A 27,627-nucleotide genomic window follows, 5' to 3' on the forward strand; every position below is an offset into this window, starting at 1 on the left:
ACTTGATGATTTTATTGACTATTGCTACCAGCTTGAATGTCTTCAGTTTCAAGTAACATAAAAAACCTGTCACAACTGACTTAAACCAGAAGGAAAATTTATTATCTTGTATATCATGTTCCCCAGTACAGTAGCTCTAGGGCCAATTAATTCCCTGGCTCAATAGCATTATCAGAATTTGTTCTCTTTTTTGAGACTCTGCCATACTAAATATGCCAGATTTGTCCATAGCAATCTCTTTATGGTTAAAGAGTTCCAGATGTTCCATGCAGTCCCAATTACATCCACTAGAATAAGAGAAGCCATCTCTTCCTATATATTATTTTAATCAGTAAGAAAAGTCTTCCCCTAAAGTTCCTCAGTAGACACATATATATTAAGTCAATATTGCAGCAAATGTATTCCTAAATAAATCACTAAGAAGGGAATTCACACAAACCACGTTTGGTTTAGTTAAATGCGTGGTTGTGTAGAGAAGAGTGGATTACCCAAACAAAATTTAGTTCTGTTAGAAATCAGGAAAAGCAGAGGCAAAAACAAAATCTGCTGCACCTTGGCTATCTTTGATTAATTTTCTTTACTTATTTAACATTTCTATTTGTGTGATCATTTTCCTAGGAAAAGTATTTTGTGCTTTATGTTATGGTTTGTCATTTTTATTCTCCTTCTCCCCCTATGTTTTGACTCCTTTTCCTTGCTTTAGTCTATCCCATCCTCAAACCCATAACCAGTTAGGATGTTTTAACATTCGCATGATAAAATTATATGTGACTATATAATAAGATAATCTAAAAGTAAATGGCTTAAAACAACAAATAGTTATTTTCTCACAGTTTCAGTGCGTCATTTACCGAGAAACAGCTTAGCTGGGCAGTTCTGGCTCAGTCTCCCATGTGGTTGCAGTCAAGATTCCGGTCCGGGCCACAGTTATCTGAAGGCTGAAGGTGACTCGCTCACACAGCTGACCAAGTGCTGCTGGCTGTTGGTAGATCTCAGTTCTTCCTGATGTGGCCATCAACTCAAGCTGTTCGAGTGTTCTCATGACATGGTGTCAGGCTTCTCCCAGAGCCAAAAGTCCTAGTGAGATCAAGATGGAAGAGGCCATGTCTTCTATGATCTTACTTTCAAAGCTGCACACTGTCACTTTCACCAATGCTATTGGTCACAGAGATTAATGCAGACATAATCTGTGTACGTGGGGCTACTCAAGGATGTGAGTACCACAGCACGTTATAAGCCATAGTAGTAGTTGTTTTTGTTTTAAACCTCCTTTCACAAGGTTTTGGGTGTGAAAAGACTCACTCAAGCCCTTAGCTTCAGTGACCTTGATTCTACTTCTCTTTCTCATCTGGAAAAGTTTTAATATTCATTACCAGGAAAGAACCAAATTCTCACAGTAAGTACTTCTAAATCCAGAGGCATATATGACTGTGGCATCACTTCCACTCACAACTTTCTCTTTCTGATTTCTGATCCACTAATATACCTAGTTCTTAAGTCTTTCTATATATTTCTCCTCATCTTTGCTCTTTGAAATTTTACCTGTACATGTCAAATCTTAAAAGAGTACACTAATGTGAGAACTCATTGTATCACTTTGAAGTCTTTTTTTTTAGCTTTTTATTTTAACGTAATTTTAAAGCTGCAAAAGTAGTGTTTCCATTTGTCCATCATGTGGCTTCCCGAATATAAACATCTTACATAACTGCATTAAAACTATTAAATCCAGTAAACCAACATTGGTACAATACTATTAACTAAATTGTAGACCCTACTCAAATTTCAGTAGTTTTTCCAATATTGGTTTTTCTTATCCAATATTTGTAAATCCTACCTAATATTTGTAAATTCTATATCTGATAAAGGACTTGTATTCAGAATGCACAAAAGCTTTCAAAACTCAATGACAGGCAATCCAATTTTTAAGTGGGCAAAAAAATTTCCATTTGCGTTATAGGCTTTTTCTATCCTTTTATGTTTAACCTTTCTGAATAATTTTGTTTTGGGTATATCTCCTGCATAAGGTAATTGGGTTTTGGTATGCGAGTTAAGAGGATTCTCATTGATATAATTAAAATGTTTGGTCTCATCTGTTGGTATATATATTAGGAGAGGCAGTCCTCCTTGGGCCAAGAGCATTCCTGCATGCTTTTGCTAAGTGCAAAACTACAGGGTTTACCCATATTCTAATATTGAGCACTTTTTGGAACTAGTCACATAGACAACTAAATATGTCAAGGTAACCACAGCATGACTAACCTAAGTATTTGCTCCCCCTAAGGAGGACTGGCTTGTTTGCTGCTTGCTACAGAGGTTGCTAAGTACTCTTTGGTCCTGGCTTCCTTAGCTATGGCAAAACCCATTGCATGTGTAGCACCCACCTCATTGCTCAGTGTGACTTGGTACAGAGAAACCCAGCACAATGTTGATACTCCTGTTATTTGCAGTGCTATAATAAAGTGTTTCACATTAAAACATTAACTCACATACACTTTCAGTACTAGGATCTCTTTCCCCCTGCACACAGTTTCCACTATCATTAACATCTTATATTTGTGTTTTACACTTGCTACAACTGATGAACTAATACTGATACATTACTATTAACTAAAGTCCATAGTTTACATTAGGATTCATTCTTTGTACTGTAGAGTTCTATGGGTTTTGACAAATGCATAGTGTTATGTATTCACCATTACAGGATTATAAAGAATAGTTTCACTGCCCTAAATATTCACAATACTCTTATCTATTTACTCAATCTCTCCCTGCCCTCCCTGCTGCCAACCCCCTGAAGCCACCTTTGGCAACCATTGATCTTTAAAATGTCTCCATAGTTTTGCCTTTTCCAGAATGTCATACAGCTGGAATCACACAGTATGTGTAGCCTTTTCAGATTGGCTTCTTTCACTCAGGAATATGCATTTAAGTTTCCTCCATGCCTTTTTGTGGCTTAATAGCTCATTTCTTTTCATGATTGAATAATATTCCATTTTATGGATGTATATTTATCCATTCACTTATTAAAGAACATTTGGGTTGCTTCCAGCCTTTGGCAATTAGGAAAAAAGCTTGCTACACACATTTGTGTGCAGGATTTTGTATGGACATAAGTTTTCAACTCATTTGGGTAAATATCAAGGAGCATAATTGGTGGGCTGTATAGAAAAAGTATGCTTAGTACTGGAAGAAACTGCGAAATTGTTTTCCAAAGTGCTGTATCATTTTGCATTCCCACCAGCAATACATGAGCATTCCTGTTGCTCCACATCCTTGTCAGCATTTGATGTTGTCAATGTTTCGGATTTTGGCCATTATAATAGGTGTGTAGTGGTATCTCACTGTTGTTTAATTTACATTTCTATGAATGTGGAGATCATTGCATCTGCTTATTTGCCATCTGTACATTTTGTTTGGTGAGTTGTCTGTTTAGACATTTTGTGCATGTTAATTGGGATTTCTGTTATCTTACTGTTGAGTTTTAAGAGTTCTTTGTATATTTTGATGTGTTCTATGTTATCTTTTTCAGATACATGTTTTACAAATATTTTCTCCCAACCTGTGGCTTAGTTTTTCCATTGTAACAGTGCCTTTAACAGATCATTAGTTTTTAATTTTAATAAAGTCCAATTTATCAATTTTTTTCTTTCATGGATTGTGCTTTTGGGGTTTTATCTAAAAAGTCTTCACCAAACACAAGGTCAAACTATATTTTCTCTTATGTTATTTTCTAGAAGTTTTATAGTTGTGCATTTTACATTTATGTCTCTGATCCATTTTGAGTTAATTTTTGTTAAAGATGTAATGTCAGAAAGGGAGAGTATGCTCAGTGGTAGAGTACCTGCTTAGCATGCACAAGGTCCTGGGTTCAATCCCCAGTACCTACATTAAGATAAATAAATTAATTCCCTTCCCCACCAAAAAAATGAAAATAAAATAAACTTTTAAAGATGTAATGTCAGTATGTTAGTGTCTATTTTTTTCTTTCTTTTTTTCATTTTTGCATGTCAAGGTATTGCTGTTCTAGCACCATCTGTTGAAAAAGTGTAAGCTTTCTCCACTGGATTGCCTTTGCTTCTTTATCAGAGATCAGCTGACCATATGTGTATGGTATAATTCTGAGCTCTATATTCTGTTCCAGTGATCTGCTTTTTCACCAATATCACAGTCTTGGTTACTGTAGCTTTATACTGAGTCTTAAGGTTGCTGTCAATCCTTCCACTTTGTTCTTCTTCTTTAATATTGTGGCAGCTATTGAGTCTTTTGCCTTTCCATATAGTTAAAATTAATTTGTTGGTTTCCACAAAGTAGCTTGCTGGTATTTTGATTGGGGTTGCATTAAACCTATAAATCAATTTGGAAAGAAATAAGACTTAACAATATGGAGTTTTACTATCCATAAACATGGAATATCTTTCCATTTATTTAGATCTTCTTTGATTTCTTTTATAACTTTGGTAGGTTTCCTCATGTAAATCTTGTACATATTTTTTACTCTAATGTAATAATGTTTTGAGTTTCAGGTATATAGATAACAACTGACTTTCTTATGTTAACTTTGTATCCTGCAATCTTGCTATTGGTCTTTAGTTCTAAGAGATTTTTTTGTTGATTCTTGGGATGTTTTGTGCCTTATTGCATTAGGTAGAAATTCCAGTACAATGTTGATTAGCTGTAGTGAGAAGAGACATTCTTGTCTTGTTCCTAATCTTAGAGAGAAAGAATCTAGTTTCCATTAAGTATGTTAGCTCTTAGTTTTCTGTAGAATTTTTTAATAACAACATAAGGTTGTAGATGTTCTTTATCAAGCTAAGGAAGTTCCTTTCTATTCTTAGCTTGCTAAGAGTTTTCATCATGGATGGGTATCATATTTTGTCAAATAGCCTTTCTGTAATCCATGGGTATGATTTTTCTATTTTAGTTTGATGACGTGATAGATTAAATTCATTGATTTTTTGAATGCTGAACCAGTCTTGCATAACTGGAATAAATACCATTTGGCCATGGTGCATAATTTTATTTGTTGAATTAAATTTGATTTTTTTGTTGAATTTGATTATTTTGTTGAGGATTTTTTAATCTATGTTCATGAAAGATATTTGTCTGTAGCTTTCCTTTTTTAAAATGTCTTTGTCTGATTTTGGTATTAGGGTAATGCTGGTTTCACAGAATGAGTTTTCTTCTATTTTTTGGAAGAGGTTATACAGAATTGGCATTATTTTCTTCTTGAATGTTTGGTAAAATTCACCAGTGAAACCATCTGGGCCTGATGTTATCTGTTGTGGCAGCTTATTATTCATTCAATTTCTTCAACAGATAAAAGTTTTTGGAGAGTAGTTATCTTTCCTTGTGTGAGTTTTGGTAGATTCTGTCTTTCAAAGAATTAGCCCATTTCATCCAAGTTATAAAATTTGTGGGCACAGAGTTACTTGTAATACTCCTTTATTACACTCTTAATGTTTCTGCCATCAGTATTGATGGCTCCTACATATAGGTCCTCAGAACTTGAAACATTTTCTCCAACAAACTCAAAGCCACAAAAGCTTCAAGGGCTCTAAGCTTAGATGGAATACAAGTTAAGACTAATTCTACTACAATTTAATTTGTTTATGATTGAGATCAAAAGTGGACAAAAAATCTTGTTACATAAGAAGCCTGGGTTAACAAATTAAGAAGTAGGATGCAATCATCGTAGTTTTCTTTAAACTTTTATAGAAATTCTGTAGTAAAAAGATCCTAACCAATAAATTTATTTGAAATAAAGACTTGCTGAGTAAGTCATCAAGTTGTTTTTTGCCTTTACCTATTTCTTTCTGTAATCTGCAACACAGAGAAGTTCATGGACAACAGTACTACCTGCTCTGTAGAATTCACGTCAGACTTCTCCCTTCTGCGGCAGCTTCAAGGAATAAAGTTGCTCATTCCTTTGACTCCCAACTGGAGTATTCCAGGAAGCTGGTTTTATGTGTCATCTTCCCATAAAAAAACTTACATTTTCTAAAATATTGAACAGTATTTGTATTTTCTAAAAAAGGGACATGGTATACTTGGAATAGTATTTGTTTACTTTGGAAAAGATGAAGTATTGAAGGTAAGCAAGAAATGTGGATAATATACTACAGTAGAAAGCATTTCAAATACAAAAGTATGTACTAAATCCTCTTAGAAAATTATTAGTACAAAAAGGGTTTGGAATTCTCTAGTTTAGCTTGTATGTAGTTCTAGAATATCTTCATTCATCAACCTATGAATAAGTCTGTTTAATCTACTAAAATATCAAGCCACATCACCAAAAAAGATAGAGATTTTAAAATGAGAATTTTATTTCCAGAACAGTCACAGAGGATTAACAAAATTTTATGAACACAATTTTGTTAGAAACAATTAACAGAATCAAGAATGGTTTAATACATAGTATCACCTGTAATATAATACACATTAAAATATAGTTTTCATGCTACCTTTATCCATTAGTTCTTTTATATTCCAATTTTTAACAAGTCAAGAAATATGGCAGGATACATGGAACAGATTTACTAAATAATTCTAAATTATACTCCCTTCTATGTGAGACACTAAGTCAATTTTTGAACATCTTGCAAGTTAAGTGGACTTTCCATTATAATTCTAAATTTAAAGGATGTAAGCACCAAATGGAAATCAAAATGTGTAAAAGAAATTCATGAATTTCAAAAGAGTAATGTTACATTAACAATATTATAAATTAACAAAGAATTTTCCATAGAAGTACACTTAAAGTTTTATAATGATTAATTCTAGAGTATTTTTTACTTGCATTCTTGTCCATCCAGTTGAAAACACCAAAGCACTGACTGAATGTGAAAGGACCATTTTTAAATGAATAGTAGACGGCAGCATGTGTTATTTTAAGCATAAAAGGAAGATGGCCTATGTGCTTTGATTTGCAAATAATGGTTTTTTTTTTTTTTGGTTCATGTTTCAGTTTATTTTGAATTTCATAATTTGCTCTTCACTTTTTGATTTTTTAAAAAATATGTAATGACATTTACATGGTTAAAATTTCAAAACCATATCATTTGATTTGCAAATAATGTTTTCTCCAAGTAGCCCTCAGTGTTTCCATTATCCTTGAATGACAAGATTCTTTAAGTACTGTGAAAAAAGACCATCCTTTTACTGATGGAAGGCTTCTAATCTTATTCGGGTTGGATCTTCTGGGTGTCTCAAGGCAATTCCATTACGCAGGAGCAGCTCAATATAAGGTGGCCAAAAAGAACCACTAATTTTGACATACGGGTCATGTGGAACATCAAATAATCTATTTAAAAGAATCTAGGAAAAAATATCATTCAAAATATACCTTACTTGGGAAAAAATTGATATAGCCATAATAAAACATTAAGTTTTTTACCAAAGAATGTTGGTCTCTTTTCTCTTTGAATTTTTTATCATTTCTATATACTCAATTATTGATTTTTTAATTGCAAATATTAGTAAATAGAAAAAGCTTTAAAATGAACCTCTGCATCTTAACTTTTAAAAACATTTCCTAAAAACTGGTTAAAAGGCATTTACAATTTTCCCACTTCTCTTTATGTTATGTTTATGTTTATGTTAGAATTTTGGTTATAACAATTTCTTAAAAATAAATATTAAAAATTAAATACTCAACAAAATACACATAGAGTTCAAAAACACAGCATGCATGTCTTAATGTTTGGGGGAAAGAAATCACCAACCCTTCCCCCCACCTCTCACATCAAAAAAAACCACTGATTCATCCCATAAATCCTCAAAACAATAATTCTATCATCATCATTTCCTTCAAATTCATCTTAAATATTTGATTTTTTCACTGAGGATACTGAGGGGTTATAACCACAAACTGAGAAGTTTTGACTATTTGTATAAATTATATAAGACTAACACTTCCCAAAGGGCATTCCATGGAATTGGTCTCCATGAGAATTCTCTTAGTCTTGAGAAACAGGGTTCTGTGGTTAAACAAGCTGAGGAAAGATTGCTAATGTGCATTGAGAATCACCCGTCTTTCTCAGATCCACTGGCATTATAGAAGTTTTTCCAAGAGGACATATTTAAATTCTCTGGACACTGACGTTCTATGAAACATACTTAAAAATACTAAATGTATATCAATTATTACTCTACCTCTTCAGTTCCCACACAGTGCCTTCATAATTTACAAAGCCAGAATTCAAAAGAGTTAAAAGATTCCTCCAAGGGCACATAATTAATAGCAGATTATGGATTAGACTCTGTATCTCTGTATTGCCAGGCCAAAGCTTTAACTTAAAGATATTATTTTAAGAAACACAGAAAAGGAAAAGTACAATTTATACAAATATAAAATGCCACAGAAAATTAAATGGTAAACCAACTATAAAGCTCTCATCTCAATGACATTTCATAATAATATCAATATCTCAATTCTTGAAATAAAATTTCATCTGTCATTAACTTTAGCTATTTCAACTACCACATCCTGGATAAAAAAAGCTTTTGGTCTCATTTCTATTAGGTATGGCAATAAGAGAATTAAATATTAGTCCTATTTTAGAGCAATTGATTATTTTAACACAATTTAAAATCTTTCTTACTTTTCATGTCTATCTTCAATTATTTTAATCAAAATTCTAGTAGATGCCAGAAACAATAAAATGCTAAAAATTCTACTTTAAGATGAACATGTATATTGTTTCATTCTTCACTGACTGCAGTTTAAATTTTTCCTTCTATCATTGATAATATAATCCTTAGAGACAAAAATGGTTTCTAAGTTTTATATAGTATCCCATAGTACACTACTGAAAAATCACACATGTACTTTCCAGTTAATAACTGTCAATATTTGCCACATATATGACAATCTTTATTAAAAAGTTAAGTCATCCATGAGAAATAGTAGTATTTTTAGTTTCAGTATAAAATGGAGCAAATAGAAATATGTTAAAAGATTCTAACCACAAATCTAATAAATATTTGCATTCTGCTTTCAAAGCAATAATATTTTATATTAAGATATCCTGAAGCATCAAAACCACTTAGCTGGAAAAACTAGAAACTTTGGCATCCAATTTAGTTATAATAAAACAAGTTTTCTAAAACTACTTTCTTCTAAACTTACCAGTGATTTTTAAAAGCTACAATAGTCATTAAATAGCTCTTCACAGACTATTTACCTTCCTGTCTGTCTAATTTGCAATAGATTGTCATATCAAGATATTCTAAAATATTTAATATATTTAATAATTTGGCTGAAGTTCAAAACTTTTTTTTAAAAAGGTCCAAGATATTGGTAAAAAAAGTAAATGTGAAGTAGAAATTGGAATTACTCAGTCCGAACATTATGAAGAAAAGGAGGTGGTGTTATTTATGGAAAACTTGTGCACAAATGTCTGCAACTTTGTGGAAAGAATCCTTAAACTAACTTACGTATTTTAGATAGAATACAGAGTTGCCAACTAAAGATTACATCAATGTAAAACCATAGGGCTTCACTGTGTAGATAATAAATAACATTATTAAAATGTTCTTAAAGTAATAATCTTGATAATATGATTAAGGGCAAGAGTCAATTTCATCTTCTTTTAAAAAATAATATTCTTTCTAGTATTTTATAGAAAATAGAAACTAATTTTACTCTAAAGACAAATAAATATACACATATTTAATAAAAATTGGTGTATACCTTAAGAACTAAAGCCACATTTTTTCATTTTCAAGCCTACATATAATTGCTCACAAATCACTAATTAAGAGACATCTTAAAGACAAAACAACCACACAAAACGCTTACCTCCAAAATTTCATGCAGTGTTATCAGCTGTGCAGTTGACTCTTGAATGTTTTTCTTTGAGAGAAGTATGAATAACAAAGAATTAACATTTTGATTCAGCCAATGGCAGAATACTAGACTGTATTCATTTAAAAAATTTTAAATTAATATTTCTCAATCACAATGATACAAGTTATATTAAAACCAGACATTTATAATTATATGATTTAAGAATTCTGAAAAAAGCAACCTGCTTATACTAAATAGTAAGGTTCATAAAAATATAGTTGAAACAACCTCTAAGACAAGGAAATCTTTTGCAATTACCAGAAGACACAATTCAGGCTGTCTATCTATAAACATATAATGGATAAATTATATTATAAGTATTATAACACACCTGAAAGAAACTGTTTGAACCCTCTGAATCAAAATATCTCAATCAAATGACATTCCAGGCTAAATTTACATAGCTTCAGGACAGGAAACTTGCTTCCCAGGGAGGCTTGTTCATCTTTCTATAGTTTTTGACAGTTCCTAATGTTAACTCAACTCAGTAGTTATTTTTTCCTTGGAATGACAGAGAATAAATCTCATTCCAGTTCTATCCAAGAGTTCCTCAAATATTTGAGGACAGCTATTATGAACTCCATGTCTTCTCCATATTAGTCTTCAGGAGTTTCTTCAATTATTTTTCATAGACTTGCAGCTCCTCAATATCATGGTTGTTCTCTGAATGTGCTCTCATTTGCCTTTTTAAAAACATCCAGTCTCCACAACGGTATAGGTATGATTTGAAAATCAAAGATGAAAAGAAAAGACTCATTTCCATACCTGTAGATGTTGGAATTCTATTCATTAAGTTTGAGATTGCATTAGCTTCTGGACATCTATTTCACCCTGCCGACCTTTATCTAAGAACACCATCAGCTAAAATGCTGAAGTCTCTTTCATTATATTTAGCTAAGATATGTCTCCTTCATTACTGAACATTTTAAACCCAAGAAAGATATTCTATTCTCCACTAAGTATCATCCGATTTTATTTGGGCCATCCTCTTTTATTTTGGCCAGTTGAAAAACATAGTCTTTAATTCTGTCATCCAATAACTTTACTATCTAGTCCTCTTAGTTTCACATCATTTGTAAACTTTAATGACTATGTCTTCTACCTCTTTATCCAAATTACTGTTGAAAATGTTCACTAGGACAAGTTTCTAAGGGAAACTGCTAGAAATCTACCAGGATAATAACAAACCTAATCATTAACTTTTAAGTTCAGACAATTATTCAATTAACTGCAAAGTCTCCAAGTATGGGGACATCTAGTACTTTCCTGACAAAAGTCAAAGACTGCCATGGAGTCCTTATCAGGTCTTATGGAAATACAAACACATTAAAGAAATAGTTAAAAAAAACAAAACAAAAGAAAAAAAAAAACAAAACTGCGATTCCTGAGTAAAGACAGTAAAGCTGGATCTCAAAATCTGTCCCCTAATACCATACTAAATGAAAAAATGGCAAAAAGCAGCATATCATTCACTAGTAATGAAAGTAAACACAATTATAGAACTGATAAAGAAATAAGAAGCAGCTAGGCAGAAATGAAAATATAAAGCTTTGAGACAATCCAAGAAAATCCAGAGGAAAAATATAATGAAAGCAGACAAAGAAAAAATGTTTCAACATAAGAATATGATATAATAAAATAAAATTTCCATGAAATGATTTCTAAATCTGCCCCTGGAAACAGTGTCATCTTCAAAGCAAAACTGATATTGAATGATCAACACTGTGACATATCCCTGTTAAGTTACTGCAGTTCAAAGATAAAGAACTCTTCAGGCATATAGTCAGAAGCAACAAGACATCTACAGGCTGCCCTCAGACTTCTACAGAGAACATTCCATCCCAGAAGAATGGAGAAATCCCCCACCAAGTCTTGAGATTTTTAAAAAATATGCCAAAGATATCCTTTGTGTCTATTCCATTTCTACAAGTTCCATTTATTTATACCATATACTGGTTTTATTTTTTAATTAATTACTTATTTTAATTGAAGTATAAGCAGTTTACAATGTTGTGCATTTACTGTTTTTAAAAAAGGAATTAAAGTGTTGTTCCCAATCTTCTGTCACTCAATGAAATATTTATTTGCTTTTGTGGAAAAGGTTTATTCCATCATAACTACTATTAAAATAGCTAGTAACTTACCCTAATTAACAGATATCTTCTGATTTTAAAAGTAACATGTTTTTTATGGAAAATTTGGAACATAAGTAAAAATGAAAACAAAAACAAATCTCACCTACAATTCTAGCCCCAGACACAAGCATTATTACATTTTTTGGTACAAATTAGACTCATACAATTCAATCATCTGAGTTTTTCCCATCTAACAATAATCTGTGAGCATTTTATAAACTCCTTTGATAGTGCTCAATACCTTATTTTTAAAAGCTGCATTTTTCCCATCATATGGATACAATGTAAAAAAAGTATTTAGTCCTATTTTATTGAGTAACTAGGTTGCTTCTAATTTCTCAACAAATACAATAATGTGATTGATGATTGAATATTTCTGTACATTGAATATTTCTGTACATGTATCCATGTGTATATATCTTTGAAATGTATAATGTACAAAAATATATCAGAAAATTTATACTTGAACCTATCTGAAACAATTTCATATAAGAATATCTACATTAATGTCTTCTTTGAAACTTACCTTTTTCTTTTTAACATTTCTATCAGGCAGAGGAAAATGGTCTTCTAGAAACTCGCCCAAGGTAACTAAGATTTTTTCCTTATATTCCTTTATGTCACGCATTTTAGTTTTCAGCTGATTAAAGATTCTAACAGATTTCAAAATAAATTAAGAGAAATATTTCACTGATAAAATACAAAAGTATATGCAACTGGTTACTCATAAAGTTGATCAAAAAATTTTTTTAAAACTTCAAAATATTTTTTCAAACTTCAGTTTTTTCCCCAAAACTTTCAAATCAAATAACTGGCTTTTTTTTAATTGCAGTATAGTTGACTTACAATGTTATGTTAATTTCAGGTGTACAGCAAAGTGATTCAGTTACACGTATATATATATTTTTTCAGATTCTTTTCCATTATAGGTTATTACAAGATATTGAATATACAGTTCCCTGTGCTATACAGTGGGTCCTATTGTTTACCTATTTGATATATAGTACTGTATATATGTTAATCCCAAACTCCTAATTTATCCCTCCTTTCCTTCCCTTTCCCTTCTGGTAATAATCATAGTTTGTTTTCTATGTCTATGAGTCTATTTCCAGTTTGTAAATAAGTTCATTTACATCATTTTTTTGAGAGAAATATTCTCTACTTAATGTGTAGGAAAACTAAAATTCAAATTACTCAAAGAATTATTAAAAGATTACATAATCTAACAATTAGCAAAAGTTAGAGTAAGACTCACAATTTCTGGTAAAATTTACCTTTTTTTTCATCTACATATTTCATGTAACTTTAAAAAGGAAATAATTTCTCCTAATTTAAAAACCTAGAACACAAAATCAATACCTTGATTCAGAAAATGTCACAACCGGATGTTTCAATTCATTGTGTAGTACACTAAGAGATTCCAGTATCTGTTGCTGTTCATCCAACCATTTTTGCTCCCTTTAAAACATGGAAAAACAAAATAAACAATAGTCAAATAAAATATTAATACCAAGTCAATATGTATCAATGATTAACGGTACTTTTAAATATACCTTTCCAAATCTTCCTTTAACTTTTCATTCCTTGACTGAATAGTAGATAGTACCAATTCAAGGTCACCTCTCAATTTTTGGAACTAGAATGAAATAATTAAAATTAATTGCTTAGTCTTTAATCCTATAAATAATTATATTTCTGAACGATGGTGAAATTTACATATTGGTCTAGAATATATATTCAGAAATCAATAGCAAAAAAGCCCAGGAGAAAGTCTTTGAAAGGGAAATACACAGCAGGTACTAAGTTCTTTGTAATATTTCACTGTTAAATTAAAAAATATAAGGAGTTTGAGCAATAAATTTTAATTTCATACTGAAAGGCAATTTAGTGGTGAATTTTGAGTAAAAAGGAAGATGAGGTCTTTTTTCTAAGGAGACTATACAAAAGAGACACAAATTAATATCACTTAGTCAACATTTATTGATCAGTTTTTGACCACCAGGCATCGTTGAAGGAGTCAGGGATGTAATGGTGAACAGAACAAAGAGAGGAATCCAGACAAACAAATTTGTAAGTCCAGGGAGGGATAAGTACCATGAAGTAAAAATAAGTCAAAACAAGAGTATAGAAATGAGGAGCAGGGATGGCTTTTTTAGGTAGGATGATATGGAAAGACCTCTCTAATCAGTTAACAGTTTAGTAGCAGAGAGAGAAGGCAAATGTAACCTATGTCACTATCTAGCAAAAGAATGTCCTAGGCAAAGGGAACTGTAAGTATAAAGGCCCTGAGGCAGGAGTATGCTGAAGGTATCTGAGGAACACAAAAGAAGGCTGTGTGGCTATAGGGGGTTAACAATAAGCTCTAGATTTTAAGAATCCTTTAGTTTCTAGAATACATTAGCTAGTTCCATTCTCCTGATGTTAAGGGTTTCCATTAGCTTTTTATAAATCTAAATCAGTGGTAATATAAGGCTGTATATTATAAACCTTAGAGTCACTATGAAAAAAGAGATATAACTAATAAGCTAATAATGTAAATAATGTGCTTATTTTTAAAAATACACAATCCAAGAAAGTAAGAAGACAGGCAAACAGGAACAGAGAAAAGGTAGGACAAATAGGAAAGAAAAATCATGTAATTTTAATGCAGCCATGTTGATATTACATTAAATATGATCCAATAATGTAATTTTAAAAAATCAATAATAGAAAGATACCTGGAAAAATCTGCAAATATTTGGATAGTGAAAACACACTTCTAAATAATCCGTGGATGAAAGAAGTAATCAGTAGGAAAATAAAAAATTATTATGCACTTCTGAAAATAAAAATAAAATTAAAATTTCTGGGATGAAGCAAAAGAGGTACTCAGATGAGAATTTACACTACTAAAAGCTCATACTAGAAAAAAGCTGTCATTTAATGACCTCAGCTTCCACCATAAGAAACTAGAAAAAGAGCAAATAAAATAAAAAATAAGCTGAAGAAAAAAATGATAAAAAGTTGAATCAATGAAATAGAAAACAAAAATAGGAAAAAAGCAATGAAACCCAAAGCTGATTCGCTGAGGTCAATAAAATTACCCAAACTAATTAAAGGAGAAAAAAGGACATAAATTACCAACATCAGGAGTGGGAAAACTGGCATTACTACAAACATTAAAATGGTAATGGAGTGACGCTATGAATAATTTTATGTCAATAAATTTGATAGATAGATGAGCAAACTCTTTGAAAGTCACAAACTACCAAAGCTCAGGGAAAAACAGAAAACCTGACTAGCCATAAAGAAACTGAAATTATAGTTTAACATTTTCACACACATAAAATTCCAGACTCAGACAGCTTCACCTATAAATTCTGACAAACATTTAAGGAGTAAGTAATACTAATTTTATACAAATTCTTTTGAAGAGAGATTAGTTCTGAAATCATTCTATTAGCCTTGTATTACCCTGATACAAAGATGTTACAAGAAAAGAAAACCACAGACCAGTATCTCTCAAAAAATAGATACAAAAATCTTTAAAAAATTTTAGCAAATTAAGTTCAACCATAAATTTAAAAGATTAATACATTACAGCAAAGTGGAGTCTATCCTTAGGAATAAACTTAAACAGCTGAAGTCAGTTTTTAAATATTTATCAATGAAATTTACTATATTAACAAACTGAAAAAGAAAAAACATCTTCTCAATAAATTCAGAAAAAATAAAGACAAAATTCAATATTAATGCATGATTTTTAAAAGACTTCATAAATTATAACAGGAGGTAATTTTCTCAATTTTATTAATGGTATCTATGAAAAATTTACTGCTAACATACACTTAATGGTGAAAGAGCAAATGCTATCTACTAAGATTAGGAATAAGGCAAAAATGTCCATTCTGCCCACTTGAATTCAGTATATTACTAAATATTCTAGGACAGTACAAAAAGCCAAAAAAAAAAAAAAAAAAAAAAAAGGCATAAAAAGCATCCAGATGGAAAAGAATAAATAAAACTGCCTTGACTGCAAATGATATGACTAGCTAATATAGAAAATCCTACAGAATCTACAAAAAAGCTATTAGAAAAAGGGCTTTATCATGAACACTAGAGACAAGATTAATATATAAATATTAATTGTATTTGTACATACTAGCAATAAATAATTGGAAATTGAAATTTTAAAAAGGAATACAATTTTAATAACATAAAAATATGAAATACTAAATGGATGAATTTGTTAAAACATGTACAAGACCTGCACACTTCCATTATAATTTATAGTCTTTTTTAAAATCATGAATATTGAGTTTTGTCATTTTTTTTTTGAATTCATTGAAATAATCAAATGCTTTTTTCTTTTTTAGTCTGTTGATACAGTGAATTACAAAACATTGGTGAGATAAACTTTCAAAATACCAAATAAATGTAGACCTTAATAAATACAGAGACCATACTCATGGATTTGAACTGAACTCAGTATGTAGCAGATGTCACTTCTCCTCGATTAGAACTACAGATTCAAGGCAATCGCAGTCAAAATTTCAGTTAGCTTACTTATGGGATAGACAAGCCAACTCTAATTTATATGAAAATACTAAACAATTTTGGTAAAGAACAACAAAGTTAGAACTCATACTATTTAATTTCAAGACATTACAAATCTTCAGTAAACAAAACAATATGGTATTTGACCTAAAGACAGAAGCACAGAACAAAGGAAGATAAACATCCACAGCACAGAATGGAAGAAAAATGGAGAGTCTAGAAATAGATCCACATGTATATGGTCAATTAATTTTCAATGCATGTGCAAAGAAAATTCAAAAGAAAGAAAACAATTTTTCAACAGTTTGTGCGGGAACAATTAGTATGCATATGAAAAAAAAGAACTTTTATCAATAACTCATTCCACATATAAACATTATTTCAAAATTGGTCACAGATCCAAATACTAAATGTAAAACTTTAAAATTTCTTAAAAAAAGAAAAAAAATGCAGGAAAATCTCTGACTGCAAGTTGAGCAAATATTTTTATATTTGAGTATAAATCTTTAAAAAAAACTTGATTAAGTTGGGTTAATCAAATTAGGAATTTAAACCCTTCAAAAGACACCATTAAGAGAATAAAAAGAAGTGTGCAAGAAAGATCTAAGGCATCAGCTGCACTAAGGTCAGTTACTGCAGGAAGAAATTATCACTGAAAGTTAAAAATAATAGAAACAATTCTCTGAAAGTTGGCTCACTGGATGCACAAGAAAATGGAAAATAATGAGAGACAAGCTAAATATCTGACTCCTTTGTTATTTTTATCTGTAATAGTTAAAATGAAAACGGGGAAGGGAAGTAGCTCAGTGGTACAGCACATGCTTAGTAGCACAAGGTCCTGGGTTCAATCCCTAGTACCTCCATTAAAAAAAAGAAAACAGAAGGGCTCTTACTTCACCTCTGATTGACAGTAACAGCTTTATTGAGATATAAATCACATACCATACTATTCACCCATTTAAAGTGTGTAATTTTAGTATATTCATAGAGTTGTGCAAACATCAGCATAACCAATTTTAGAACATTTTTATCATCTCACAGGGACACTTGTTAGCAGTAGCCATTAATATCTAACAGACACTCCCTGTTTCCTCTCCAAATATCCAGCCTTAATCAACAAGTAACATCTATTTTCTGTCTCTATAGAATTTTCATATAAATGGAATCATACGTGATCCTTCCTGAATGGCTTCTTTAATTAAGCATAATGTTTTCAAAGTACATCCATATCAGTATATATGACCTTATATCAATACTTTATTTCTTTTTATTGACAAATATGCCATTGTACAGATATATCACATTTTATTTATCCTTCCACCAGCTGATCAACATTGGGTTGTTTCCTCTTTTTGGCCATTAAGAAAAATTCTGCTATAAACATTCATGGGTAAGTTTTTGTGCAGACACACATATTTTCATTTCTCTTCGGTATATACCTGGGAGAGAAACTGCTGGTTCAAAGAATATTTCTATCACCTTTTGAGGAACTAGCAGACTGTCATCAAAAGTGGCTGCACCATTTCACAATCTTACCAGCAGTGTGTAAGTGCTCTAATTTCTCTGGAACTTCACCAACACTTACTATTATCTGTCTTTTGATGATAGTCATCCTAGGGGGTGTAAAATTGTCCCTTTTTAAAATTTACATTCTGTTATTTAGTGGACTAAACAAATTTTTTTATCTCTCTGAAGATGTTATTTTACTAAGTTCTCTTTGTTCCCTGAATTGTCTCTATTTCCTTATGATTCATCTTTGTCAGTTATTCTGGATTTCTGCCTTTGTATTTGGAGGTATTTCACAAATGTCAATAATCACTGGCTGGCCTTTCTTTTTAACTGAAGTATAGTTGATGTACAATATTATATAAGTTACAGGTATATAGTGATTTACAATTTTTCTTTGCAGGGAGAGATAATTAGGTTTATTTATTTATTCTTAGAGGAGGTACTGGGGATTGAACACAAGACCTCATGCATGCTAAGCATGCACTCTAGCACTTGAGCTATACCCTCCCCACTGTGATTCACAATTTTTAAAGGATATATTCCATTTATAGTTATTATAAAATATTGGCTATCTCTCCTATGCTGTACAATATATCCTTACTTTATACATAATAGTTTGTACCTCTTAAACCCCTATTCCTATACCCTGCCTTCCCTCTTCCCTCTCCCTACTAGTAACTACTAGTTTGTTCTCTATATCTGTGAGTCTGCTTCTTTTTTGTCATATTCACTAGTTTGTCATATTTTTTTAGATTCCACATATAAGTGATATGTGGTATTTGTCTTTCCCCATCTGACTAATTTCACTAGCATAATACCCTCTAAGTCCATCCATGTCACTACAAATGGCAAAATTTTCATTCTTTTTTATGGCTGAGTAGTATTCCAGTGTGTGTGTGTGTGTGTGTGTGTGTGTGCGCGCGCGCGCGCGCACACGTGACCTCTTCTTTATCCATATCTGTTGATTGACACTTAGGATACTTCCCTATCTTGCCAGTTGTAAATAATGCTGCTATGAACATTGGTGTGCAAATATCTTTTCAAATTAGTGTTTTCCTTTTTTCAGATAAATACCCAGGAGTGGAATTGCTGGGTCATATGGTAGTTCTATTTTTAGTTTTTTGAGAAACCTCCATACCATTTTCCATAGTGGCTGCACCAATTTACATTCCCATCAATGGTATACAAGGGTTCCCTTTTCTCCACATCCTCTCTTGTTATTTGTATTCTTTTCAATGACAGCCATTCTGATAGATGTGAGGTGATACCTCATTGTGGTTTTTGATTTGCATTTCCCTGATGATTAGTGATGTTGAGCATCTTTTCACGTGCCTGTTGATAATCTGAATGTCTTCCTTGGAAAAATGTTTATTCAGATCTTCCACTCTTTTTTTAATTGGTTTGTTTATTTTTTTGATGTTGAGTTGTATGAGTTCTTTGTATATTTTGGATATTAACACCTTATCAGATATATCCTTTGCAAACATCCTCTTCCATTCAATAGGTGGTCTTATTGTTTGTTGATAGTCTTCTTCACTGTGCAAACACTTTTTAGTTTGGTATTGTCCCATTTGTTTATTATTGCTTTTATTTCATTTACTCTAGGAGACAGATACAAAACAATATTGCTATGATTTAAGTCAAAGAGTGTTCTGCTTATGCTTTCCCCTAGGAATTTTATGGTTTCAAATCTTATATTTAGGTCTTTAATCTATTCTGAGTTTATTTATATACATAGTATTAGTGAATGTGCCAATTTCATTATTTCACATGTAGCTGTCCAGTTTTCCTAGCACCACTTATTGAAGAGACTCTTTCCTCCATTGTATATTCTTGTCTCATTTGTTGTAGATTAATTGACCATAAGTCTGTAGTTTTATTTCTTGACTGTCTATTCTGTTCCATTGATCTATGTGTCTGTTTTTGTGCCAGCACCATAGTGTTTTGGTTGTTGTAGCTTTGCAGTATAATCTGAAGTCAGTGAGTGTAATATCTCAAGCACTGTTCTTCTTTTTCAATATTATTTTGGCTATTCAGGGTCTTTTGTGTTTCCCTACAAATTTAAAAATTATTTGTTCTAGTTCTGTGAAAAAAATGCCATTAGTATTTCGATAGGGATTACACTGAATCTGCAGAGTGCCATGGACAGTATGGTCATTTTAACAATATTAATTCTTTCAATCCAAGAACATAGTATACCTTTCCATCTGCTTGTGTCTTCAATTTCTTTCATCACTGTCACAGTTTTCCAAGTATAGGTCTTCTACTTCCTTATGTAGGTTTATTCCTAGGTATTTTCTTTTTGATGTGATGATAAATGATAAATGGGATTGTTCCCATAATATCTCTTTCTGATAGTTAATTGTTAATGTATAGAAATGCAACAGATTTCTGTATATTAATTTTGTAACCCATAAATTCACTAAATTCACTGATGAGCTCCAGTAGTTTTCCGGTAATGACTTTCAGATTTTCTATGTATGCTATCACGTCATCTGAAAACACTTTTACTTCCTCCTTTCCAGTTTGGATTCCTTTTATTTCTTTTTCTTGTCTGATTGCTATGGCTAGGAAGTCCAATACTAAGTTGAATAAAAGTTGGCCATTCACATTTAAAACTCAAAAAACATACTCTGTTTATGAGTGAGGCTTCTGATGTATAGCCGCCTTGCTTTTCACTGGGAACCCCCATATATTAATACTTATAGACTTTTTTCCCTGAGCCATTTAGATTTTTCAGAGAAGATTATTTTACCTCCAGTCTGAGGCTTCTTTTATACCGGACTGCAGGGCCTCAAGAGACAGATCAAGAGTTGGTACTTCCACCATACAAGTATAAAAATGTTGACTTGAACCTTCTGATTTTTGACCTCACACCACATCTACTAAACACCCAACCTGGTATCACTGAGTCCAGATTCTCAATACTTTAATGTCTCCATACCATATACTTCCAGTTTTCAGGCTTGTGGGTAAAAGTTAGCTGCTTGATCACAAAAGAGACAGGGAAAGAGAAAGGGAGACAGGGTCTAATAGTCTGTTCTTACTTTAAAGAAATCTCCTTGTTTTTAGTTTCACACTTAAACACTGAATTTTGAAGTACCAAGTTCTTTCAAATCCAAAGACTTTCTTCAGTTCTGTAGGGTAGATAATCTCTCTTATCATCCCCATTTCTTTTTCAGGCACACAGATACTATTTCCATGCTCTATAACCTTCTTTAAAATTCTTCTGTTTCTATCTTCCCTCCTACACTTTGGTCTAAAAACCTTATACTTTAAAAACATGTCTTTATCAACATTTATGTTAACTTTTGAGAAGGACAGATATATGTATGAACATTAGCTACGTTTAACCTTTTTGCTTTTATTATGAAGAGTTTAATCAGCTGAAAATTGAACACAAGAGTAAAATTTACATATTAAATTCAAAATCCAAATTTTTAAAAATATTCTGTTCAATAAAAAATACGATTTTAAAATGGTTTTATCTTACTTGTCACAGCATGAACTTATCCAAAACATTTCTACTTACAAATTATTTGGGATTACTATAAATTCATTAAGTGACTTACCTCTTCTTTTCCTAATGCCACCAGAACTTCTTCCTTCAGTGGAATCACTACAGGAACAAAATGAAATAAAATTATACATATGCTTAGTTAACTCTCAAAAACCAAGAATTTGATTCTGTAGTTTCAAAGATACCCCCTTTTCTTTCCATTTATATATTATAGAACATTTAATAAAATGTGTACAGTTTCTATGAAATTAGTTTTATTTAACATCTTTACACATATAGCCAACTTAAATATAATTTTAATGTGACATTTATGCATTTTGTTTTTAGTGCCTTTTTATTTTCCCATTTTGTTTTCCCTATCCCTCAAAAAAAATTAATAATCTATAGCATGTTGCTTAAATAGTTTTCTGTGGTCATATGATTCTATGCATACATATATATTTGTATATATATATTTGTACATATACATATTAGGGTTATTGCTGGTTTTAAGAATAGGATCATATCATACACATTATTTGTATTGTCATTCAACAAAACTCCCCATGGGAATCCTTTCTGTTCATTTGGTATAAGTCTAATTCATAAATTAAAACAAAAAAATTTTTAAGGGGAGGTAATTAGGTTTATTTATTTATTTATTTAAATGGAGGTACTGGGGATTGAACCCAGGACCTCACACATGCTAAGCACGCACTCTACCACTTAGCTATACACTCCACCTAATTCATACTTTTTTATGCTGCATTATATTCCACAGAGTGAATATACCATAATGTATTACGTAATTCTGCTGTTGACTGAGCTATGACTTTGTGTCTAATTTTTAGCAACAAAAAACAATAATGCAGGAAGCATTCTCTTATTTGTGTCTTTAATACTGGTGCTTTCATTTCTGTGGGACAGATTCCCAGAAATGAAATTTCATAGATTAAAATGTGTATTTTGAATTTTAAAACAGGATGCTGGATTCTTGTTTTAAAATTTCCTAGGAGCAATAAATAAGATACTATAAAGACTTCTAAAATTTTTGCCAGTCTTACGAGCATAAACTAAGAGTTCATTGTAATTCTGGTAGCAAAATCAAACCCTTACACTTGGAAAAGTTCAACCCTTAAACTTAAAAAAGTTTACCTTTCCTAATAAAGTGCTACTGAAAATTTCACAAATGATATGTTACTAAAAACTTTCTAAGCTATCTGCTATTCTAGAGGATCTTTTAACAGGAAAAAGCTATGTGCTTCATAGGCCCTATATTTGAATTAATTATAGGCAGCCCCAGGAAGGCTATACAATGAAAAGGATACTAAGAACATAAAGCTTAAAAATCTCCCTCTTGGCCAGTGTGGCCAAAAGTAGCATTTCAATATTCATTCAATCATTTCAACCAGTACAATATGGCAGGCTCTAAGAATATAAAGATTTTAGAAGTCTTTCCAGTATGGTAGCCTATGGGACTCGCAACCCTAAGCACAGTAGGTATTTGACCAACAGATCAATGTGTTCAGTGTTACCAGTACAATGTGTGTATGTAAGGGGTGATGATAGTTAGAAAAATAAAAATTTAAAATTTTCTGACATACAGCATTCAAAAGAATAAAGTACTTAAGAACAAATTTAACTCAGGAGGCAAAAAACTTGTGTACTGAAAACTACACAATGCTGACAAAACAAATTAAAGACACACCAACAAATAGAAAAAAAAATCATGTGTTCAAGGATTATAAGACTTAATATTTAATATTAGGATGTCAACACCAAAGCAATATACAGAGTCAGTAAAATTCCTATCAAAATCCCAATAATGTTTTTTGTAGAAATAGAGAAATCCTTCCTAAAAGAACAAAGTTGAAGGTCTCATATTTCCTATTTCAAAACTTACTGAAAAGACATAGTAATGAAAGCAATGTGCTACTGGCATAGAGACATACATATACAGACCAATGGAAAAGAATAGAGAGCCCAGAAATAATAATTCTTACTGTGTGATCAATTGATTTTTGACAAGAGTGCTAAGACAATTCAATGCGGGAAAGAACAGTTTTCTCAACAAAACTACTGGGAAAACTAGGTAATACATACGCGAAAGAATGAAGTTGGACCTTCAACTTTTAAGTTTAAACATTTCTAGAACTAAAAAAAACCCTATCAAGAGATAAAAAGTTTATTATAATAAAGTAGTGGATTGGTGATAAAGGCCTAAAGTAAATCTGTGGCAGTAGGGCTCAGTATTTACAGACTATATGTGAAATACGAAAAATCTAGAAGTATCTAGAAGGACTCTTAAAATCATGGCTGATCAAATAGATCCCATTCAGTGGGTCAAGGAATGGAGATCAATTCATGAATCTGAGGCATCTGTAGAATAATTCGGAAAGGATATCTAGAAGGTAGAGGGATATGTAAAGTGTGATGTTACAAAGAAGTTTGATTTGGATATATAGACTTGAGAGTTGTTACAATTCTACGTCCTTTCCCCATTCCTCCACCCTTTCCCACCCTGTCTAAATGCATAATTTGAAATCCTAATCCCCAATACCTCAAAATGTGAATGTATTTGGAGCTAGATCTTTAAAGAGGTAATTAAGTTAAAATGAGGTCATCATGGTAAGCCCTACTCAGTTATGACTGGTGTTCTTATACAAAGAGATTAGAACACAGACAGGTGACCCTGTTAAGACACAGGGAGAAGCCTCAGAAGAAATCATCCCTGCAAGCACCTTAATCCTGGACTTCTAGCCTCCACAATAATGGGAAAATAAATTTCTGTTGTTTAAGCAACCCAGTCCATGCTACTTTGTTATGGCAGCCCTAGCCAGCTAATATAGAAGTCTAATACAAATATAACACATAAAAATAGAAGCAGAAAATATAATCCTGAAAGAGCATAAAAAGAAAGTGAAAAAAGCTGAATGTAGTCATTTGGAAAACACCAACATTTTAACAACAGAGTATGAGTAGTCACTGAGATGGTCAATATAATGCTAGAGGAGGCAATATGATACACAGTTGAATGCAAATTAAAATCACAATTGTATATAGGTACCTAGCAGAAGTGCTAAAATTAAAAAGATTACTAGATGGTAGTGAAGACATAGAACAGTGGTGGACATTGGCATGAATATTGTAATTGAAGAAAAGAATGCAGATAAAATTGTCTAGGAAGAGAATGAGGAGAAAAGAATTCCAGTAACTGGAATAGAGAAAGATAAGCCTACAAAAGAAACTAAGAAAGGAAGTAGGGGGAACTAAAGGAAAGGAGACAGGGGACAGGAGAAAGAAGGGAGACATACAAAAAAATAAAAAGGGTGCAATCTATACAGAAGATCAAATACAGATGTAAAAATGCAACAGAGAAATGTAGGCTTTCATAAGACAAAAATATCTTCTATTATTATAACTACAAATTTTTAAGTCATCTTTTTTTTCTCCACTAAAAGCAAAAATATAGTTGGCCTCAGTTGGACAAGTCAAAAGGCAACATAAAATCTATGTGGCCCTTATGTAAATAAGCATCTAAAAGAATTTCTCTCTTCCACTAGGTAAGTTTCATTCATTAAGAAACAATTTACAGTTTCTACTGGAGCATATAAAACAATGATGGCTATTAGTAAAGTCTCCATAATCAAGATTACTATACTCTAATGTGAGACAGATACATTCATCTATAATAATAAAATAAGCATAAAATAATATATGTAAGAAAAGAAAATTAAGGTGACATCCTAATATCAATGGAATTTAGGTAATTTCAAGAAAGCTAAATGGATCTTGAATTCTTGTGACCATTAAATTAATTCACCATTAATTTGTTCACAAAAATATAAACCTAAAAATAAGAATCTTACTTTCAGGAGTTTCTTTCCGCCATTGACTGAGTTCAGAAGTCAAACATTTCACTTGCATAATTAATAATGACAGCTATGAAACAAAACAAGGGAATAAAACAGTCACTTCTTGTATGTATTCATAGATGAAAGTGTAGAGTCTTAATTCTTTAATACAAGTTCCTAACACATATGGCTAATATAACAGCCATCTAAACTATTAAAAAGTAACACTCCAAACAGAATTTTTGCTTTAAACTAAACTAATTATAGCTCATCAACTGCCATTATGCTAGTGATACAGTATTAAAAACGATCAATTCTAACTTCACCATTCAACCTTAAAGAACCTGAGTACATTAAGTTTATTCCCTATGTTAATATTCTTTAAAAATATGTTATTTCTTGCCAATGTTTTTTAGACAAATTTGGTTTGAAGATGCTCTTTTTCCTCTCTATGCATTTTCAGAAAACTTGCAAATACATTAATCTGAGTAGCTAAAAATAAATTTAAACACATACATAGAGACAATTATAAAATGAGACTGGTTCCACAAGTCACATATAAAAACCAGTTTTACAGCACAATAATTTGTTAATTGGTGTACCCCTTTAGTCAAAGATAAATTATGATAAATTTTTTGATATTAGGTAGTTCTAATCACTATAATTTTGATCATTACAAACCTATGTGATATATCTGTTGTCCGATTAGACCATGAAATTAAAATCTATGTATGCTTAAAGTTAAATTTCAGAACATTTATCTCTTCTATATAATTCTTATAGGTAGCAAAACAGATCAAAAATTCACATTTCAGAAATGCAGTAAATATTCCTGTAATAACACTAAAAGGACACCAAGTCCTGTCTTTCTTTAACCAATTTTTATGATACAGAGTTCTAAGACCCTGCTCCCGGTCATAATATTGTCTGTTGAACAGGCAGAGGAAAAAAACCTAGTGTCTTTGAAAGGTTTAATTATATAAAAATGCATTTCCATGCATTAAAATTTTTACAAAACAGAGTTTAATATTATTTTCTTATAGATAATTAAATAAGAATGTAAAAAAGTTTTTTGTGAACTATAAAGTGATTTATAAATGTTTATTATTATTACTAGAAAAAATTCTTAAAAAGCAGTATTTAAACTAGGCAAAACTATCACAACGAAAAGGAATCTACATCACTTTTCCTGAATATATTAGAATGAAATATATAAAATTACTGGTACTTATTTTTTAACCTATTAAAAAACTGTAATTTCAGTTTAATCTCATACTATACCGATGAAACACAGCTCTTACCTTGCTAAAGCCCAGCTAAAGCAAACACCCAAATTATTTCTGACCCTGCTATAAAATTCAACCCTTTCTAAAAAAGAAAATAACAGTAGTATTTCTAAAATGATTTAAACACAATTTTTTTTAATCTTGCCATTTTCCCACTTAAATATCTAACTTCTTGCTTTAGAAAATGGATTGAGTTTTAATATGGAAGCTTTGGAGTTAATAGGTATGCAGAAAAGAGTTAAAAAGTAAGCCTGAGATTATCTGTAAAGGCTTGCTTGCAACGGTGGGCCCTGGCTTGCATCTGGGAACCTAGATCTTGAGATGGTTCCCACCAACCTAACTGATAAGAGTAGTTCACTGTACAAAAATTTAATTTATGCTGAACACCTGCTTTCCTTCCAAGAGTCAGGTATTTTGACAACTGCTAGGCAAAGAGTACCTATATGACTACCCCCCGACAAAAACCACTGGGCTCTGAGTGTCTAATGAGGTTCCCTGCTAGACAACATTTCACACTTGTCACAACTCCTGGGGTAATTAAGCATATCTTATGTGACTCCACTGGGAGAGGGCTCCTGAAAGCTTGTTCCTGGTTTCCTCTGAATTTCACCCCATGCTTCTTTTCCCTTTACTGATTTTACTCCGCATCATTTCAATGTAATAAATCTCAGCCATTAGTATGACTATAAACTGAGTCCCATGAGTACTCCTAAAGAATCATTAAACCTGGAAATAATCTTGGGGACACTGAAGACAGTAGGAAAAGACAATCTGTGGATTCTTTAGATAATGTTATTATTGACTATCTCAGGATACTGATTAGTCACAACTACATAAGGAGATAGAGTCAAAACCAGTGTTTGGCTTACTGCCTGAAAATTATTGAGGAAACTTACAGGCTTCATCCCCGTAATTCTGATTCAGTAGGTCTCAATTTCTACAAGAATGACATTTCCAAAGG

The 27,627-nt window shown here is 31.6% G+C and overlaps 1 protein-coding gene across 2 annotated transcripts in view; it reads right to left on the reverse strand.

Moving 5' to 3' along the window:
• Positions 1-835: 835 nt before the first annotated feature.
• CENPK (centromere protein K) overlaps positions 836-27,627 on the reverse strand; it is a 36,768-nt gene continuing 9,976 nt past the window's right edge. The window contains exons 4-10 of one of the 2 annotated variants that reach the window (XM_031445981.2): positions 25,396-25,468; positions 21,600-21,646; positions 13,536-13,618; positions 13,342-13,440; positions 12,509-12,635; positions 9,800-9,853; positions 836-1,077 (exon numbers count right to left, since the gene is read on the reverse strand). In XM_031445981.2, the coding sequence (XP_031301841.1) occupies positions 1,039-1,077; positions 9,800-9,853; positions 12,509-12,635; positions 13,342-13,440; positions 13,536-13,618; positions 21,600-21,646; positions 25,396-25,468 (522 nt within the window). In that variant the 3' untranslated portion in view covers positions 836-1,038. Of the gene's footprint in view, positions 1,078-6,917; positions 7,315-9,799; positions 9,854-12,508; positions 12,636-13,341; positions 13,441-13,535; positions 13,619-21,599; positions 21,647-25,395; positions 25,469-27,627 lie in introns of those variants that run through there. The other variant, XM_010974921.3, reaches the window with a different exon arrangement.

The sequence above is a fragment of the Camelus dromedarius genome, chromosome 3, assembly GCF_036321535.1.
Source record: "Camelus dromedarius isolate mCamDro1 chromosome 3, mCamDro1.pat, whole genome shotgun sequence".
Taxonomy (NCBI): domain Eukaryota; kingdom Metazoa; phylum Chordata; class Mammalia; order Artiodactyla; family Camelidae; genus Camelus; species Camelus dromedarius.